Source organism: Anastrepha obliqua, chromosome 4, assembly GCF_027943255.1.
Source record: "Anastrepha obliqua isolate idAnaObli1 chromosome 4, idAnaObli1_1.0, whole genome shotgun sequence".
NCBI classification, from domain to species: domain Eukaryota; kingdom Metazoa; phylum Arthropoda; class Insecta; order Diptera; family Tephritidae; genus Anastrepha; species Anastrepha obliqua.
The window spans coordinates 38337794-38355600 of record NC_072895.1 but is presented as its reverse complement, the minus strand read 5'-3'; the positions used below and the strand labels follow the sequence as shown (position 1 = coordinate 38355600).

Here is a 17807-nt window from a genome sequence, read left to right as displayed (position 1 = left end):
CCGGCCAAGGACTGTCACTCCAGCAGCATTCACCGTATGTAAGTATGGGGAATGTTTATGCTGCTACAACAACAACAACAACAATAAAGATAACGAGCGGCGAAATGGCATATAGAAGAGGCCTTATAATAGCTAGATCTATGCTCAATTAACCTAGCGAAAAATTTGCATGCGAAAGCAACAACAGAGCTATCGCACAAGATTCGCCACTAGCGAGTATGGTTATTACTCATTAGACTGGTATACCGCACTGCCTTATCGACACATGTAATTTAAGGCAGCTCTATTCCGTGTTGCAAATATACTATATGTTCATTTATACTAATTGCCGTATCTATTCGCCACTTACTAACGGTTGGCGAAAAGAAGAGGCCTATTATATTTACTCATAGTTGAATAATTTTATATTGTGATCTAAAATTAATGGCTTAATAAAATATTCTATCAAATCTTGGCTCTTTTTTTTGTCCAAAACCGAACAGAAGGTTTTTGGCCGAAAATGGTCGAAGCCGAAGCCAAAGCTTGATCGGTCTCTAGTTATATGGTTTTTATTGCCGGATAAACTATATTTTTATAAAAACAATTTTGTTGTCTTTATAATTTCGCCACGGGGTGTATATGAGATGAAATCGTAGGGGTAGAATTTAGATATGCCCCCATTATATGACACTTGATATTCATACCTAAAAGCAAATTTAGTTTTTTTTTTTTAGAGATTGGTAGCATTCCATATTGGCTCACGTCACACAATACTCACCACCTCCTAAGATTCCTAAAGCATCTGAAGCTCAGCCAGGCGGAGCGTCGCATTTGGAAAATAAATGTCTGGCACCCATAAAATTCAGTCAATACTTTATGAAGTGTTAACGGAAAAAGCTTGTTCTGCGTTCCTAAATTATTCAATGCAGACTGCACTCGATCGTAAAGTACTTACAGATTATTCTCACAATGCGTCCGATATGAAGTGTTGAGTAATAAGGCGAGAGGTTGGGCACTCGACCCCGGTGTGCCAATAGTATAAATACTTCATACCACGACCTCGCTGTTTTATGAACCATTTCCCTCATAAAGTTTCATTCATTGGCTAAACTTTTGTACAAATTCATATAACGTCATATGTATGTATATTTCAGTCTAGTTTAATAGAAATCATCATAATGACTGTTAGACTGAAACAAAGCTTATAAATCATAAATGCACAACAATTTTAAAGGACAGATTAGACTGTTTTTCTTTTATTCTAATCCATATATATGTTCGAACGGTTGATTTTAATCCCAAATACTGGTAACTCAACTTTTCAAACCTTTGTCTTCACTACTCTCATGCCCATTGATCAATAACTCAGTCTTTTCAGTGTTAGAAGGAGAATCTGTCAAATAATTTGCATGATCGGAACTGTCATTTTTTTCAGCTGTTTCAGCAGCGTCACTACCATTACTCGTACTCTTCAAGTGCTTTTCTATTTCAGTGCGCACCTTAGCTATATCCTTTTGACTAGAAAAAAAAAACGAGTTTTCAGTTATTCATATATATTTCTGTTTAAAATATATGAATCTACCTGATTTGAACGAACAATATGCCATTTATGGTGTTGAGCATCTCCAACACCGAACCCATAGTTGGTGGCTGAATGTGAATTGGTGGTAGTCCAGTGCTTAATTTTCCATTCGAATATATATCGTTCATTTTGCGTTGTAAGAGCACCGCTTGCTGCGTAAGCAAACGAAGGCATTCCGCTGATTCTCGAGTTTTCTCATGAGCCTCTCCCAGCTGCAATAACAATTGAATATGACAAAGATGACAACATACAAACTTAAAACAAATATACACTATATGTAGTCTACGGACAACGCGACCAAATATCGGTGCTATGAGCGCCTGAAACTCAATTATGACAGCTGCCCACTCACAGACGTAAACATTTTTTTTAGTGGCTTCAATACCAGGGAGGGCGGGGAAATGATTTTTGTTCGAACAGTTAGAAAACTCAAACGGATGCTGATCGACTTCCAGCACAAAAAGGTCAATCAAGCTACGTAGCTGCCTCCTGATCGGATGTCGTAATTCGGCATATCGGCGATCCCGAAAAAGACAACAGGTTTGACGGGACACGCTATAACACGCTACTATCGGATGTAACGCGAAGCGTGTGGGGTCGCTACCGTGAGACGTATTATCCGAATTAAGAAACGAGGCTGAAATACGCGAGTGCGAAGAGCTTGAAATGCTGGCCAATAGGAAAGATAGAAGGGGCAAGGTCAGGACGATTTCCTGTAAGAACAAAGACGGCGACCTGGTGACTGACGTCCAGAACATGCTTAAGCTCACCTGCATGAATGGTGGATATTACAGTGAAGATGATGGGGCTGTCGATCCACTTCCCGACCATGATGAAGTGTGAATAGCAAAAGATCAAAGCAGGAGACTCAAACCTTTAATGCGATCAAAGCAAGAGCCCACGGGTTGCCGGCTGAGCAATTAAAATATGGCGCCGAGAAGCATGCATCAGCACCTATACAAAATATGGTTGGATCAATGAATGACTCTCGATTCGAATTTATGTGTTCTCCTGTAATCAGCACTAACTAACGCGAAATTAGTCTTCTGAACAGCGCATATGCACTGTATATCGAGCGTCTAGGGCGAAAGACTGAAGACTTGATTGGAGCCTATCAGTGTGACTTCAGACCTACAGAGCGATTGTAGAGTCGCTTTTGAAGATACAAAAGAGTGTTTATATGCCGCGAAGAGAATTTTCTTTCTGAGCGTTTGATACCAAACGAGGTTTCAGACAGAGCGACTTCTTTAATGTGATGTTGCAAAATATTATTTTATAAAAGCGTATAATTGCTGGTATATACCGATATTAATATCATTGACCTGAACAACCGCACCGTTGGTTTTGACTTCTCTAAGCTCAATCAAAAAACGAAGCAAATGGCTCTGGTGATGAGTAGTCAATTGAGTTGTAAAGTCCTTTCTCAGCGAATAAAACTCACACTGTATAAGTCGCTCATCATGCCCCTTCTATCGTTTGGCGCCGAAGCTTACTCGGTGACAACATCCGATGAGACAGTATTTAGAGTGTTCGGGTGATGACCTTTATGGCGAAATAGTCAACATACAGTGTGGCTCCACCTGTGGCACTGACGGGAAATAATTCCCACGACAGTCGGTACGTTACCGGAACGACCCAAATTTATATCCGACTAACGACTGTCACTCCAGAAGCATTCCCAGTACATGTATGGGGAATGTTTATGCTGCTACAACAACAAAAAAGGGAAATAGAATACCAACTGACTGGTATCAGGGAAGTGGCGCTTGACCAATATAGTGTTGCATCAGATTGTTCGGTATTGTAGCACGATGTAACAAAATGCCTGCTACATTCCGTGGTGCCGAATATCCGAGCATGATTTTAGTTGACACAACTGTTACAATCGATGTGTGGCGCTGACGCGGAACAATAATATGCGGAGCAGAGAGCAGACGGACCGGGTGCTGCAAGCATTTGTCAGAAGTATGGCTCCGGAAAGCTCGTAAAAGCTGACCACCGTGGGGCAGTTATAAATATAATATATATAATATTTTCATGAAAGGTGGGCACTAGTCATAGGGAAATCATCTACTTCTATCTTTTCGAACTTGGCTTAATTTAACTTTATCTCTTTACCAGCTTTGGTATAAAAGAACGAATTGTGCGCTCTAAGTAGCAAAAGCACACACACAAATATATTTAGTATGGAAATTCACATTATTACCTGAGACTTGTAAATGGCATATGTCTCCTTTTCATTATTTAGAGCTGAGCGGAAGTCTCCCATACATGACTGAGTTCTTGCAACCAAGTGGTAGCTCACTGCGACATGCATGGACTTGTCACCGAAGTACTTCAAATTTAACTGCAGCGCGTGTTCGATAAAGCGTAGCGATAACTCGTACTCTCCTACAGCATGCAAAATAAGGCTAATATTACTCTGAAATAAGAAGATTATATAAAAACATTATTTTTTACACTTCATATCGATCTTACATCTATGAGGGCAACTTCTGGGTGATCTTCACCACATATCAAAACCAACAAATATCGAGCACGGTAAAGCAGTTTTAAGGATGCACCAATTTGTCCATTAGCAAAACAGTATAACGATAGATGTGTCTACAAATAGAAAATTTAAATTTTTGCTTTTCTTTTTATCTTACACTTTATTTACATATTCCAACACGGTGCATGGGTGGTCGATACCGTTGACACGTTCACTCATAATGACTGAGCGTTGTTGTATGGCCAGAGCCTCCTGTGGATCGCCCAATAAATAGCTAAGTCGAGCTAACATACGTAAACACGAGCCATTCTCGGAATGCATGGCACCGAAAACATTATTTAAAAGGTTAAGCGCCTCACTAATAAGTTCATAACCTTCTTTGAATAGTCCCTGCTGTATTTTCGACTGGCCAGTGGTATAAAAATTGTAAGCATCCGACGCACGAGGACTTATATGTTTAACAATTGGAAATACATTGAGTATATCCTCTTCATTGAAGGTTGGTTTATTTCGCAAATCGAAATTGTATTCTCGCAGTAAAACTTGAATTCCAACTTTCAGACAGAAAGAGCGCAAAACACTTACTCGATGGAACCCATATACTTCAATTGCCGTTTCAATTGAGTCGCATCTGAGATCATAATCCCAATAAGCCTTGGCTTCTTTCTTTATTTGTGTCCAAAGTGACTTTTGAGACATTAATAGCCAATCACTATTTTCAGTGTTTGAAGCATTTTTGTTTCCAGAGCCATTTGCAAGAGAATTACCAATAACATTTTTGTTATATTTTTTACTTTTGCCACGCCGGTTTGATTTATTTGCATCACTTGCGTTGCTTGCAGCAGATACAGGTCCCGATGAGAGAAAACAATTCAGGAAATGGCTTATAGCATTGGATAAGTGCATAACATCTGTGCCTTGCATGTATGTGTAGTAAATATGTTTTGTAGCCCGTACTATTAGCTCAACAACGGCGATTCTATGTAAATATTCCATCCGCGGTATTTTCTCTAGCATATCTATGACTTTTCCAAGATATCTTCAAGAAAGCATCAATCAAATAAAAAGTTAAACAATGAATTGGATTAGCGTACTCACCTAACGTTAATGCCATGGCTGTGTAAAGCTTCCGTTAAACTTGTACCATCCATAGGCGGTGATGTATGATTCATGTGTTCTTTAATGAAAGATGGTATTTGTTTGTTAACCAAAAATTCGGCTGCATCTTGGATAAGCTTTTTTTGTTTAGCAAGTGAATTGTAACGATTGGGATTATCAACATGGCGTAATCCTGGTGAAAACACATCTGGATTAAAACGAAAATCAAACTCTTGTTCTTTCAATGAACCAACGGCGGCACAAGCATGTCTCACAACATCTCCTGCCTGCGTCTCATCAGTAGTAGCCACGTTGTATTGAGCTTCTTTAATGGCATCTAGCGCATGTACCATAATATCATTTGTACTGCTTCCCGCGCTGATTGCCTTCTGATTTTCGTTTGCTGGTTGCTCCACTTTATTCTCTTCACTACTTAGTTCATTATTGTTTTCAACAGCTGCTTTTTGTGAATTGAAATTTTGCAAGTGCTGCGCTGCGCTGCGTATAAAAGTCACATAACGTTCTTCGATAAATGCCTCAAGTAACTCTTGCCGTAAACAAGATAATTTATGCTTGTGTTCTATAGGAAATCCCAGAGCTTTTAGCTCAGGACTGATTTGAATATCATCCAAAATTAAAAAATTAACGTCTGGTGGAAAAGTACGGAGCAGATCAAGAACATAATGTCTGCCATCATTGCCGATAATGCCTTTACATTCGACAGAGGAACACAACTCTACTGGTTCATCGCGTTCATTTAACACGGAATGAGGCATGATCTTTAAGTGTTTTCCGGCTTTTCGTAATAGTTCTATATATTTAGGATGACTAAGAACGGTCTTGCCAAAATCAATGGAACCATAGACAACAGATTGTTCCTGTTCTCTCTCTAAAATACCGGGGATAATCGATTGTGCTGTTACTCGATAGCCACGATAGTCTATAACCACAGTCCCCAACGTATAAAGGCCTTCTACGTCTACGGCACTATAAACGCGCACACCATGCAGATCATTGCGAGGAGCGACAAAGGCGGCTACATCACCACCCAAGTCCTTATAATGATCCCGTACATCGAATCCCAATGAGAAAAAGATGTTATTCCATATAAACATCTGCATTTTTGGGTCTTCTCCAGGATTTATAGCCAAGACATTGCCATCTATAACAGCCATCGCCCCCCGTGTGGCTGCAATCACGAAGTCCCCATGCACTTTGAAAATAGCACGTTCTCGTAATAAACGTTCTGGTAGCGTTTTGCGAGGTAATTCACGCGTGGTTTGTAACTCTTCATTCCAATCGCGTGTTTGTCCCGGGATGTGCTCCTCATACCTGCAACAAATCTAGTAATATTGCGTCTACTTCAATAACTCACAAAATATTTACCCTAGTTTCGAAGAGAATGCATCTTCAGCACGAATTGCATCAATTGTATGCTCTAACTGTGGCGCAGTCCACTGATATACTTGATAAGGCGTGGCGACACGTTCGAACGCATGACGCAGTGTACGCTTCTTCTGCATCTGTTGAAATGCACGCTTGAAAGTTGGTGAAATTTGCGATAAAAGATCAATTAACGAATGACTTAAATGGCTTGGATTGTCTGGTTTAGGATTAAAAACTTCGTCTGTAGATTGGTTTATATAAAATCCTTTAGGACATGCAGAAATATGAAAGCGTTTCTCCTCCATTGTTACGACGTATAAGTACATTAAGTCACCATGCAATTTGCGAGGCCCTGGTGGAGGATTCCAAGCAGAGCTGGTCAATATTTTAAGTGCTTGAGGTGGTTTTGAGTTCTTCAATCCAGGCTGCAATGGAGTAAGGGGTGCCTCCTTAACACCGGGCATTACATAATCTGGTGGCGTACAATCAACGGAATCAGATCGTGATTTTTTCTTTTCGAGTAGATCTCCTTGAGTAATGGTATGTAAAAAAGTCAAAGAATTGCATTCAAGCCCATTGTAGGCGTCAGAAGGGTCCATACTCTTTAATAAATCACGAACGTGGCGCACATGAATGCGAGCCTCACGCATAGTGTAAGGTTCTTCGATAACTTTAATAGTCGATCCATGTTTTAAACCTTCTATTGTTTTCAATTCCGCAAAATTATCTAAGGTTACACCATCCAACTGTAAAGAAAAGCATGTCCGATGACAAGTATCTTCCCGATCCATCAGCAATTGATGTATCTCTTGCACCAACTCCATACTAGATAATTGAACAGAAAGCATTTCAGCACCTGGACTCTGTATATGTATTGTTATACCAACATCATGAAGTGTTTCTAAATCAATGGACTCTGACGAATGAGAAGACTCTTCACCATCAATCACCTCTTTTTGAAGACTTTCAGTGTTTTGGGGAGTATTGTTGCCATTTTTAACTGTTCCTATTGATTCCGATGATTTATTCATTTCATTGTTAGGTTTGTCATCTTTTCCTTTTAAATCGAAACATAAAATCAAATTAATATTATCATATAATTTCTTGGTTAAACTAAAAGACTCTGAAATGAATTGGTCATTTATCAAAAAAAAATCTAAGCTTAGCTTAGAGCCAAGTTATTAGCTATTAGAGCTTAGAGCTATTAAGATCCGATGTCATAACCATGATGGCCGTGCCCGTAATGCCCATGCCGTTTAACACAGAAAACGTGGTTTTGGACATGGTTCTGCCTCACTATCCGAGCAGAATACGGGAAAATCGGTCTAACTAAGGCTACATATGAATATTTAGAATACTATACTTTCTACGACAATCGGTTCTACATAACCCGAACGACCCGGATTTATATCTAACCAAGAATTGTCACTTCAGCATTCCCCGTACATGTATAGGGAATGTTTATGCTCATACAACAACAAGAACTTAGGTTAACGCCTCTAAGCACTGGAATGTTAAGGCCTTCCAGTTTCCTTTTCCGTGTGAATAAAAGCGTTTTTTGCTGGGATTTACAGCAAGATCCTGTAAAATGCACCGTTCATAAATTTTAATATCTGTTTTCGCAAAAACCTGGATATTATGATCGTTTCCAAACCGATCAAAGGTCGCTACGTACATTAGCAAGTAGATACTCGGTATTATTCACTGGTTCGCTGTACGAATTTGAATGTAACTCGAGAAATTACGTGAGTCCCAAGAGAAACTTTCGAGGAATACTGAACATAGTCTCAGCTATTTTTAAAATAATAAAAGTATATCTGACGGTGTTTTTTTTTTAATTACAACCAAAAATTTTGGGAAAAAACTTTTTTGGAATTTTTCGGAAAAAAAAATTTTTTTACTAACTTGTTAGAAAAAATTAAAAAAACAAATGGAATTTTTAGAAAAAATTTAAAAAAAAATTTTTGGTTTTTAGAAAAAACTTGTTTTTTCGGAAAAAATTTAAAAACAAATTTCTGTTTCTTTTGGAAAAAATTGTTTAATAAAAAAATTTGTAAAAAAAATTTCAAAAAATTGTTTTCCAAAAGACCTTAAAAATTTCTTTTTCCACAAAATTTTACAAAAAATGTTTGCTTTTACAAAAAAATTTTTTCCACTTTAAATCTGTTACATACACGCAAACACGATTATCATTTTTTCCATTAAATTTATTAAACAGCCCAATCAACAAATCCGTCGAATTACGATTTTAGTAGATTGTACGAAAAAGGTGTCATGGAGATCGAATGGCTATATCGTAAATGTGATATCGGTAGAATAGCATCACTGAGTTCAATCCTAAATTTTCTAAAAAGAATTGGTTACAATCAAAGTGTATTAATAAAGTGTCTTCTGACAAAAACGAAAATATTTAAATTTTTTTGTCAACGCGCCCAAAATTTTCAAAAACAAATTTGTTCAAAAAGCCAAAGCAATTGAATATTGTATATTAATTAATTAACATGTTCTAATGTTTTTCTTTTGCTGAATATCTTTTGCTATTTGAAATAATTAAAAAAAAATCAAAATAGTTTGGTATTTGTAAATGCATAGCAAATTCATTTTTAATTGCCAAAATAAGGTTATTGGTAGGTGCATCATATCGTTTGGCACAGTTTAAACATAAACATTCCTCATAAATGTTTGAACAATGCTGCTGAAATGACACGTCCTTCGCCGAATATAAATTCCGTCCGTTCCGGTAACGTAGAACCGACTGCCATGGGAAGGAACACACTTTATATATTTTAACTGATTTTTAAGTAAATTTATGAACCTCCAGTATTACGTACTAACATACATACAAGTATACTTATATTATATTTAACTATTGCCCAAATTAGGTATAAAACCTGGCCACTCCACAACCTCCATTCTAACAATTTTTACCTCAGCTGTTCTATTGGATGTCCGCTAGATTATATCTACACAGACTTCTTGAAAGCTTTTGCAGGTGTCGAATAAAATTTGAATCGCAAAACTTGGATGTCTAAGCTTGCTTTATGTTTTTCTAAATTAGCAAAAATCATATTTGTGTCTCTGGCCCTAAAGTCTCCCAGACGGCGCTTTGACAACAAAGGACGAAATTTGTGTTTCTCATCCATGTGGGACTTTGCTTGAGCAAACTTTTAACCTAACCTACTAACCTAACCATCTGTTATTTTCATTGCCACCTAAGGCGTTCCTCAGGCCCCTGCTCTTTGTTTCGTTCATAAACAACTAATATTTTCGTTATCTATTTAATTACGAAGCTATCAAAGAAATTAAAGATCTAGATCTTATTTTTTATACCAAACTTTCCTTTACTAATAATTTTTATTTTTTTTTTTTATTTTAATTTTTATATTTAGATTTTTTTTATTTTATATTTTATGTTTTGATTTTTTGATTCCCTATAAACATTAATTAATTTTTGAATTTTCACATCCTTATACCTTAAATTGCAAAGCACTCCTTTCGCGCATTTTATAGCGACAATGATAAAGCAAAATACGCCCGGAATGCTATTAATGAATTTAATTCAAACTCTAATTCTATTGATCTCGATTTTTCACTGTCACCTTTTGCGAATATTTTAAATTTTAGAATTTATGAAGTTTAATTACTACTTTTTTCACGTTCTCATAGTCAAAAAAAATGTTCATAAGCTAAATAAATAAAAAAATTAGTTACTGATAAGCAGAAAAGGTCTGCGTTCAGTTTCAAAAGACTTCCGAGCATTTGCTTTATTTATTTATTGAAGAAAATTCTCAGCATCGTATGCAACAAACGAAAATTTCAAAGTTCAACATGATTGCAAACTTGCATTTTACTGTACTGAAACTGAATGAGCGACAAAACTGCTTACATAAAAAAATCCTTTTAATCAAAAAATTTAAATTTTTGATGCAATTTTTTTGAAATCGGTCGAATTTCAAAGAATTTTGAACAAAGTTTAAAACTTTTTTTTACACGTTAGGTTTGATTTACATATAGTTTTGTAAAAAATTCACAAAAAAGAAGTAGTACGACAATATTGTGAATACTGTAAAAAAACTGAACTCAGACGTTTTCTGACAAATGCTCAAATAACTCTTTCGGTTATAATACAGAAAATTATCTTTGACATGTGAAATTATTTTAACGTGTTTTGCGTCCACGCATATTATTATACCCAGAAGCCTGTGTTTGGCGTAAAGTCCCTTTCCCGTTACGTTGTTCTTCATCGCTCATTTGCAGCTTAATCGATAGAGGACACAGTAACTGCAATGTATTCAAAACATCTTTCAAAACTGCAGAAAATTTTGGTGGGGCCGTTTGATATAAATCCACATAGTGATAATGGCCGCCTCTCGCAAAAAACCCTTAGCCCGTATATGAATTTCATTAATTGACGAAGCCAGTTTATGAATTTCATTCATTGACAGCAACCTTGCAATACTTGAGCTATCCTGTGTTAGCACATTTTTTTTTTTTTTTTTTTTTTGGATTTTGCGATTGCCAGAGCATTCCACTTTATGTTTATTTTATTTTAAAATCAAAGTGTACTTGTCTAACATTACTTGTCCGTCAGGTCCTTCTAAAATTTATGAGTCTTCAAAATGCCGGGTAGGCGGGTGCGGCATACCCGACTGGTGCTTCGCGACTGCTATTAGCACTTCAAGCACATGTATAAGTGCCGATTTCTTCAATCGAAAAATTTCAACAAATCTGTTACTTAAAACTTCAGAAACTTCTACATATTTTAGCAACCAAGAATTTTCCTTACAAAGTGCCACCCATTTCCACAGATTTCAAACATTTCTCAATGTCTTCCGCTGCGTTTTAGGTACTGTTGTTGTTGTAGTAGCATCGTAAATATTCTTCATACATGTGCGGGGCATGTTGCTGGAGTGACAGTCCTTGGCCGGTTATAAACCCGGGACGTTCCAGTAACGTAGAACCAACTGTCGTAAGTATTCTTCAACTTTGGTGCCTTCCTTCAGTCAAAAATATTATTACAGCATATCGATTAGAATCCATTTTAAGGGAAAATATTGTTTTAAGCTAAAATTTGTTTATTTTTAGTTTGTGCCCCCTGGTGTAGAAACATCACATTTTGCCATTTGAGTTTGACAGCACTTTTTCGAGGTACTATGGATTAAGTGATACCAAATTTTCCGTATTCATACCGAGGGGTTATAATCGTAACATTTTTACGGCAGACTCAGCGATAAGGCTGAATATTATGTAATACTTCATAGAATTTACAAGAACTTCACTACTACTTTTTTAATATCGTTTGGCAAAAGGGGATAAACCCACCCTTCCCCTCCAATTCCAAAATGCCAATGTGCCTTCATCATTTTTGCATATAATTTTTGTAAAACTTTGTTTTTTACCTCCCATAGCTCGTTAGAGAAAAATTACAACTTCCAGTTGGCTGTCGATAAACACACATAATTCCAAGCATGTGCACCAATTTCAGGTTATACTAAATAAACATTTTAATTACATATTTTAATTTGAGAACAGTTAGTTAGCGATCAGAGAGAGCTAAAATTATAGTATATTCCTAGTGATATTTATGCTGCAATTAAACTAAACTAATTTGATAATTTCATCGTACGGATATCGTATTATATAAAAGTCATAAACATACCTTTAGACTGACCCTTATCGTCGGAAGTATCACTCAACTCCACTGGTGCAGATGATGATGGTGCATCTCCTGAAACCGTCTTTTCTTTGCTATTTATTTCATTCTCCTGAGCCATTTCGAGGAACTTCTCCAGCGGTAAAAGCAGCTTTAAATAGATTGTTACACAACACTCTTATATCAGCTTGAGAAATGTATGACTATTCCCAAATTGTTCTGCTATACTGATCCGTTGCGTTTAAGACCGGTATTTAAACAAATAATTGGAATAAAACAATTCTATAAATTATTTTTCAAATTCTACGCAAATATTTTAATAAAACATATCCGCCCGCTTTTACAATAAGGGAATCATATCATGCATTAATATCGATAAAACTGATATTTTCATAAATATCGATGTTTCACAAAGAACCCCCATAAACGTATCGATCAATTTTAATAGTAATGTTTCGATTTTATGTTATAATAAAATGCTCCCACGTACAATAACTTTATTTGGCACTTACACGCAACTCTTATGCAAAGACTACAGCAATACATCAACATTTCTAATTATCCATTCACATTTCTCTCATTGCCTTCGTCTCTATCAATGATTTTTCGAAGACAATAAATTTAACAAATAATTTTACGTAACTGGCCAGTTCGCCGGCGTTTCCATGTAATTCGAATCGAATCAGGGCAAATAATTTGTACGCAACACTCTACCGGCGGTATTTTCAATTGTCTTCAAAGCGTTTCCTTTTGTAACACCAAAGTTACTCACTCTCTGTTATGTGACGTTTATGCTGAGCTTGAAATACATGTTAAGCACTTACTTAACCACCTACTTCAAATACTTTCAAAAACAAACACTTTGCTGAAACTGGGTTGAGCCAAAAATGCGTCACAATATTTTCTTACTCCCGTCTGGTAACCTGTAAAGAAGACATGAAATCTCTTGGGTGTGCAGGTAAAATTTCTCTGATCTGGGTTCCAGGACATAGGAACATAGAGGGAAATGAAATTGCTGTCAGGAAGGGGACTGAATTGGTCTTAGAGACCTCCTACCCGGCCATCGGCATCCCCTTGACAGTTGTTAAAGGGGAACTGAACAAATTATTTCTCAGGAAAGCGCAGAAAAGATGGAGCTCAATTTCTTCATGTGCAATTTCGAAAACCCTTTGGCCCCAATACGATATACGAAGGACTCACAAAGTTCTTTGGACTCCTCGACATTCAATTTCCAAACTCTTAGCTGTGTTTACCGAGAATCGTACTATAATATTGTTGACATTCGTCTTCATTCGATACGCCACATCAACATCGTCATCATTCGCATTAACAAAAGAAATTTTTTTTGCGATGCATTGTACATACACGTATCTTTTTCGTCGCATTTATTTTGCAGACCTACTTTGTTAATTCGTAACAACACTATGGTCGCTGCACTTACTATTATGACAATAATCGCTACACCCAGCGATGCTGTTCACAGATCGCGGGTTCCTAACCAAGCGTTACAGTACAAGTGGTGACGCATACAATGACGCTCTCCCTATGATAACATTGCTAGTAATGTCTATGTCAAATCATGACAACTTCATGACAGCAAACCTAGTGATTCTCTTAGCGATATGCGAAAGTGGAAGCGCCCATTTGTTCATTCATATATAGTTAACAGCCGAAAAATCAAATCCATTCATCCAAACATATATGTTTGCGTGCAGTTTTTTATTATTTCAGAAATAATGTAGAAACTTTATTTATTCGGGTACTAAGTACATATATTATTTAAATACGAGAAAAAAACATGTTTGTATATACATAAATATATTTGGTGTATTGATTTTTATAAAAAAATTTTAAAGGGGACCACCATTATTAATATAGTCCATTTCCGCACGGTCGATTGGCTTACGGGCGTACCGCTGTGGTAATTGCCAATCTTCAATAGCTGCATTACCTGTCACATTCGCCTGTTAAATAAAGCAAAAAGTTAAATACTATATACCTTCACAAAAAATACATAATAAAATGTTGATAGATCAAAAGTAATTGATTATTTAAAAGTATTGGTTTTGACATCATTCGATAAGTTTCAGGTTGATTGCGTCTATATGGATTTCTTTAAATCTTTTGATAAAGTTTCACATTCTTTAATCATCTTTATTTTGTATGGGCTTTAATGATGTGTTTCTTAATTAGATTAAGACATACTTATACAAACACAATCTTATAAACTTTTCTTTGTTATACTTGCGTGCCACAAGGGAGTATACTACGGCCTCTTTTATTAGTAGTGCTTATAAATTACATAAGTAGCTACTTTCGTTGCGCGAACTTTTCGAGCTGTGTTGATGATTTAAAAGTAGTTTCCAACAATTCCATACCAGATGGTACACTTGAGCTTATATATGGCATTGACGCCCTGAAACTAAACAATTGCTGCCGACGTCTTATAATATTTCTTAATTTTTTTTTTGTAAAGTTTGGTTGAAATTAAATATCTTGGTGTTATTTTTTTAACTTAAAGTTTTTATAACTTTAAGATCTTGCTCTTATTTATTTAATTTTTTTTTTGTGAGGCTAAATAGTTCCAATTTCATTGACTCTTACACTCTTCAACTATTATATACGTCTTTCATTCGATCTATTTTTAAGTATGTTACTTTCATTTGGAGAATAAGTCATAAAATCGCACAATGCTCCTCTTTTTCGAGCCTTAAGTGAATTTCATTCAATTGAGATTTTTCATCGCAGAAAAGTGTATTTTTAATTACTTTATATTCTGTTTTTTAGCTATTTATTCTATTTTTATTTCTAATTAGTCTGTAAGAAGCTTGTGCCCATTGACTAAATAAATAAATACATTTGCTATTGAAAATGTCAAAGAAATGAATGAAGCAATCGTGCAAACGACATTTTTATGATGTCGATTTAAAAGACTTAGAACGCAATAATTTTGCCAAAGTTTCCCGAATTTCACATCGAACGTTTTACTTTAAATAGTCGTTCAAACCAAGGGTTGTAATTGCAACTCGAACAAGGCTTAAATCAGTTAATTAGTACACAGAGGAAGGGACATGTCAAATTTAAAATCAGATAAGCAATATGTCAGACATTTTTTTGTAATTATCTACTTCGAGGTGCGAATGGAAAAATTGTTGAAAATAACTCCATGAGGGTATCCCCGTATTCATAATCTGAAGGATGATTATCCTCTTCCTCCTCACAACTGGAATTGTAAACCAAAATAAGCTCTATTTGAAATATGTACCTAATTAAAAATAATAATAATTCCCAAAAATAAAGAACACTGACCACCATCAAAGCAAAACATCGGATAACAAAAATCGCCGTTTTAAACACTCTCTCTTATCGCAAAATATCGATATCGCTGCCCTATTCACTAATTACGCGAAAGTAAACACACTTTCCTTCATCAAGTAGTACATTTGAACTGCATTTTACAAAAAAAAAAAATAAATAAAAAAAACGTTGACTATAACTTGATTATATCGCCAATAAATATATGTATATACAAAGTTTAAGTGTGAAGGAATAATGAACTAAATCGGTATTGCTACTCTATTAAAATGTAGGGATAACTCTTTTTTTATTTATAAGGTATTAAGAGTATAAATTACTTAATATGGTATTATTCCCATATTTACTAATATATAATGTATACAGACAAATGAAAAATACATTTCCAATATATATTATATTAAAATATAGTTTAAAAAAGCGGTGAATTATGTATTAATATTTAATCTTCTGCTTTTTGAATGTATGGATTTTGATTTCTTTGATTATGTTATACGGTCGAAAAGATTATAAAAAAACTTTTTAATTGATTGTATTAGAAATATTGTCGCTGTCGTGCGAACTCGCTCAGGATGTTAACGAATATTATCGTAGAGCGGCAATACCAGATACAATTTGACAAAATTTTTTTCATCACATTGTTTACATTTTTGTTATTGAAATAATTAACAATATTTAGAAATTATCTTGAAAGTATCAATGGAGTGTAATACGTTTTAAAGTTGAGTAATACCACAATTTGGTGCGTAAAGGAATGCGAGATTAGTGACACAAATCACCATTCTCGCAGAATCAGTTTTTTTTTTAAAACTACACTGCCTCGCCGGAATAATAATAATATTGTCACCACAATGCAATGATTAGTACCCATACCATTTAACTGATTTCGACGCCCGCCCCGTAAACTACTATATAATTACCACTAAGGCACAATTTTTTACACAAAATAACCTGACATCGTTGGGCAATTAACGAAGGTGTACCAGTTTATTTTAACGTCGGCCCTTTGATATATTTACAGCTTTATTAACTATTTTTTCCATTACCAAAGAACCACGAAATATCACCAATAATAACATTATTATGCAACCACGAAATTTTATGCAAACGACTTACATTGTGTGCATCAGATCCTTTTCCTGGATGCGAAAATGCCTGAAGCCCACCCTTACGGAATTTTATCAGAGGTACACGATGATTTATTGCAAAAACTATATAGCTAGGCTTAACCATTTTGGTAAGGTAATTTAATAAATATATCTAGAAATGGCGATGTATTTACTCGATAGTTAAAAGCGATATTTTTGTGAATCGAATTTTAGAGAAATAAGCTTGGATATACAAGGCGCATGCCAGACGTTCCATATTTACTGTGATGGCTTTTGGATCACAATATTTATTGAACTTGTAGCATGAAATACAAAAAAATTCAAAAAGATTTGGAATCTATCAATATAGATCGCAATACTGTCAATAAATATTGACCGTGTTGTATTAACTCGTGTTCCGTCAATATGGGATTCATCAATACTTGGTGAAATAAAAACAAAATATTACAAATAAAAATAATATAATTTATTTTTATGTATTTTGCAATTAAACTTTAATGACTCACCTTAATAATTTACTCTCAGTATCGCAATCTTGTAAATACTGTAATCAAATGTGGAGCGTGCAGCACACACTTACGATCCATGAATATTTGAAAATCCATCAATATGGATCGCGATCCAAATGTATCACAATATATATTAATTGTCTGACATGGGCCAAATTTTAATAGCGCATAATCATAGTCTTAACCCTAAATCTCTATTCGCGATGAGCTATCGCTTCGTATTTTCGAGAAAGAGAAAAGGTTTATTAAACGAAAAATGAAAAAGTTTGTAAATCAATATCTTCGCTGTTTTTTTTTGGAAAAAATTTTAACTAGATAAATGGAATTGGAAGCAACACTTCGTTTTAAAATTTTTCTTTTTATGCTATATATTAGGCCTCTTCTATTCGCCACTTCTCTGCTAAACTAACATAACGAAAAATCTGCATGTGAAAGCAACAACAAAGTTATCGAGCAAGATTCACCGCTAGCGAATGTGGTTATATCTGAAGGATGATAGAGTATATGGTTACACCTTCCGAATTCGCTATGTTGTAAGAGCTCATGAATAAACAAACAAAAGGAAGGGGAATTACTTGTTTGTGAAGAGTAGGCGAAAGCAATGGAAACAACTAAAAAGAAGAAATTATACACCCCCATACACATCTTCTTGCCACGGCGTCTTCCGTATAAAAACGCAAACCAA

At 35.4% G+C, this 17807-nt stretch overlaps 2 protein-coding genes across 2 annotated transcripts; both read right to left on the bottom strand.

Moving 5' to 3' along the window:
- Positions 1-1107: 1107 nt before the first annotated feature.
- On the bottom strand, positions 1108-12541 carry LOC129243895 (protein clueless). The gene is made up of 8 exons (XM_054881317.1): positions 12196-12541; positions 6537-7593; positions 5151-6482; positions 4221-5091; positions 4040-4165; positions 3768-3983; positions 1562-1773; positions 1108-1497 (listed from the first exon to the last, which is right to left on the bottom strand). The coding sequence occupies exons 1-8, from the start codon at positions 12308-12310 to the stop codon at positions 1293-1295; spliced, it is 4134 nt and encodes a 1377-aa protein (XP_054737292.1). The 5' UTR covers positions 12311-12541; the 3' UTR covers positions 1108-1292.
- Positions 12542-13889: 1348 nt separating this feature from the next.
- LOC129246156 (uncharacterized) lies at positions 13890-16802 on the bottom strand. The gene is made up of 2 exons (XM_054884728.1): positions 16621-16802; positions 13890-14153 (listed from the first exon to the last, which is right to left on the bottom strand). The coding sequence occupies exons 1-2, from the start codon at positions 16735-16737 to the stop codon at positions 14040-14042; spliced, it is 231 nt and encodes a 76-aa protein (XP_054740703.1). The 5' UTR covers positions 16738-16802; the 3' UTR covers positions 13890-14039.
- Positions 16803-17807: the final 1005 nt, after the last annotated feature.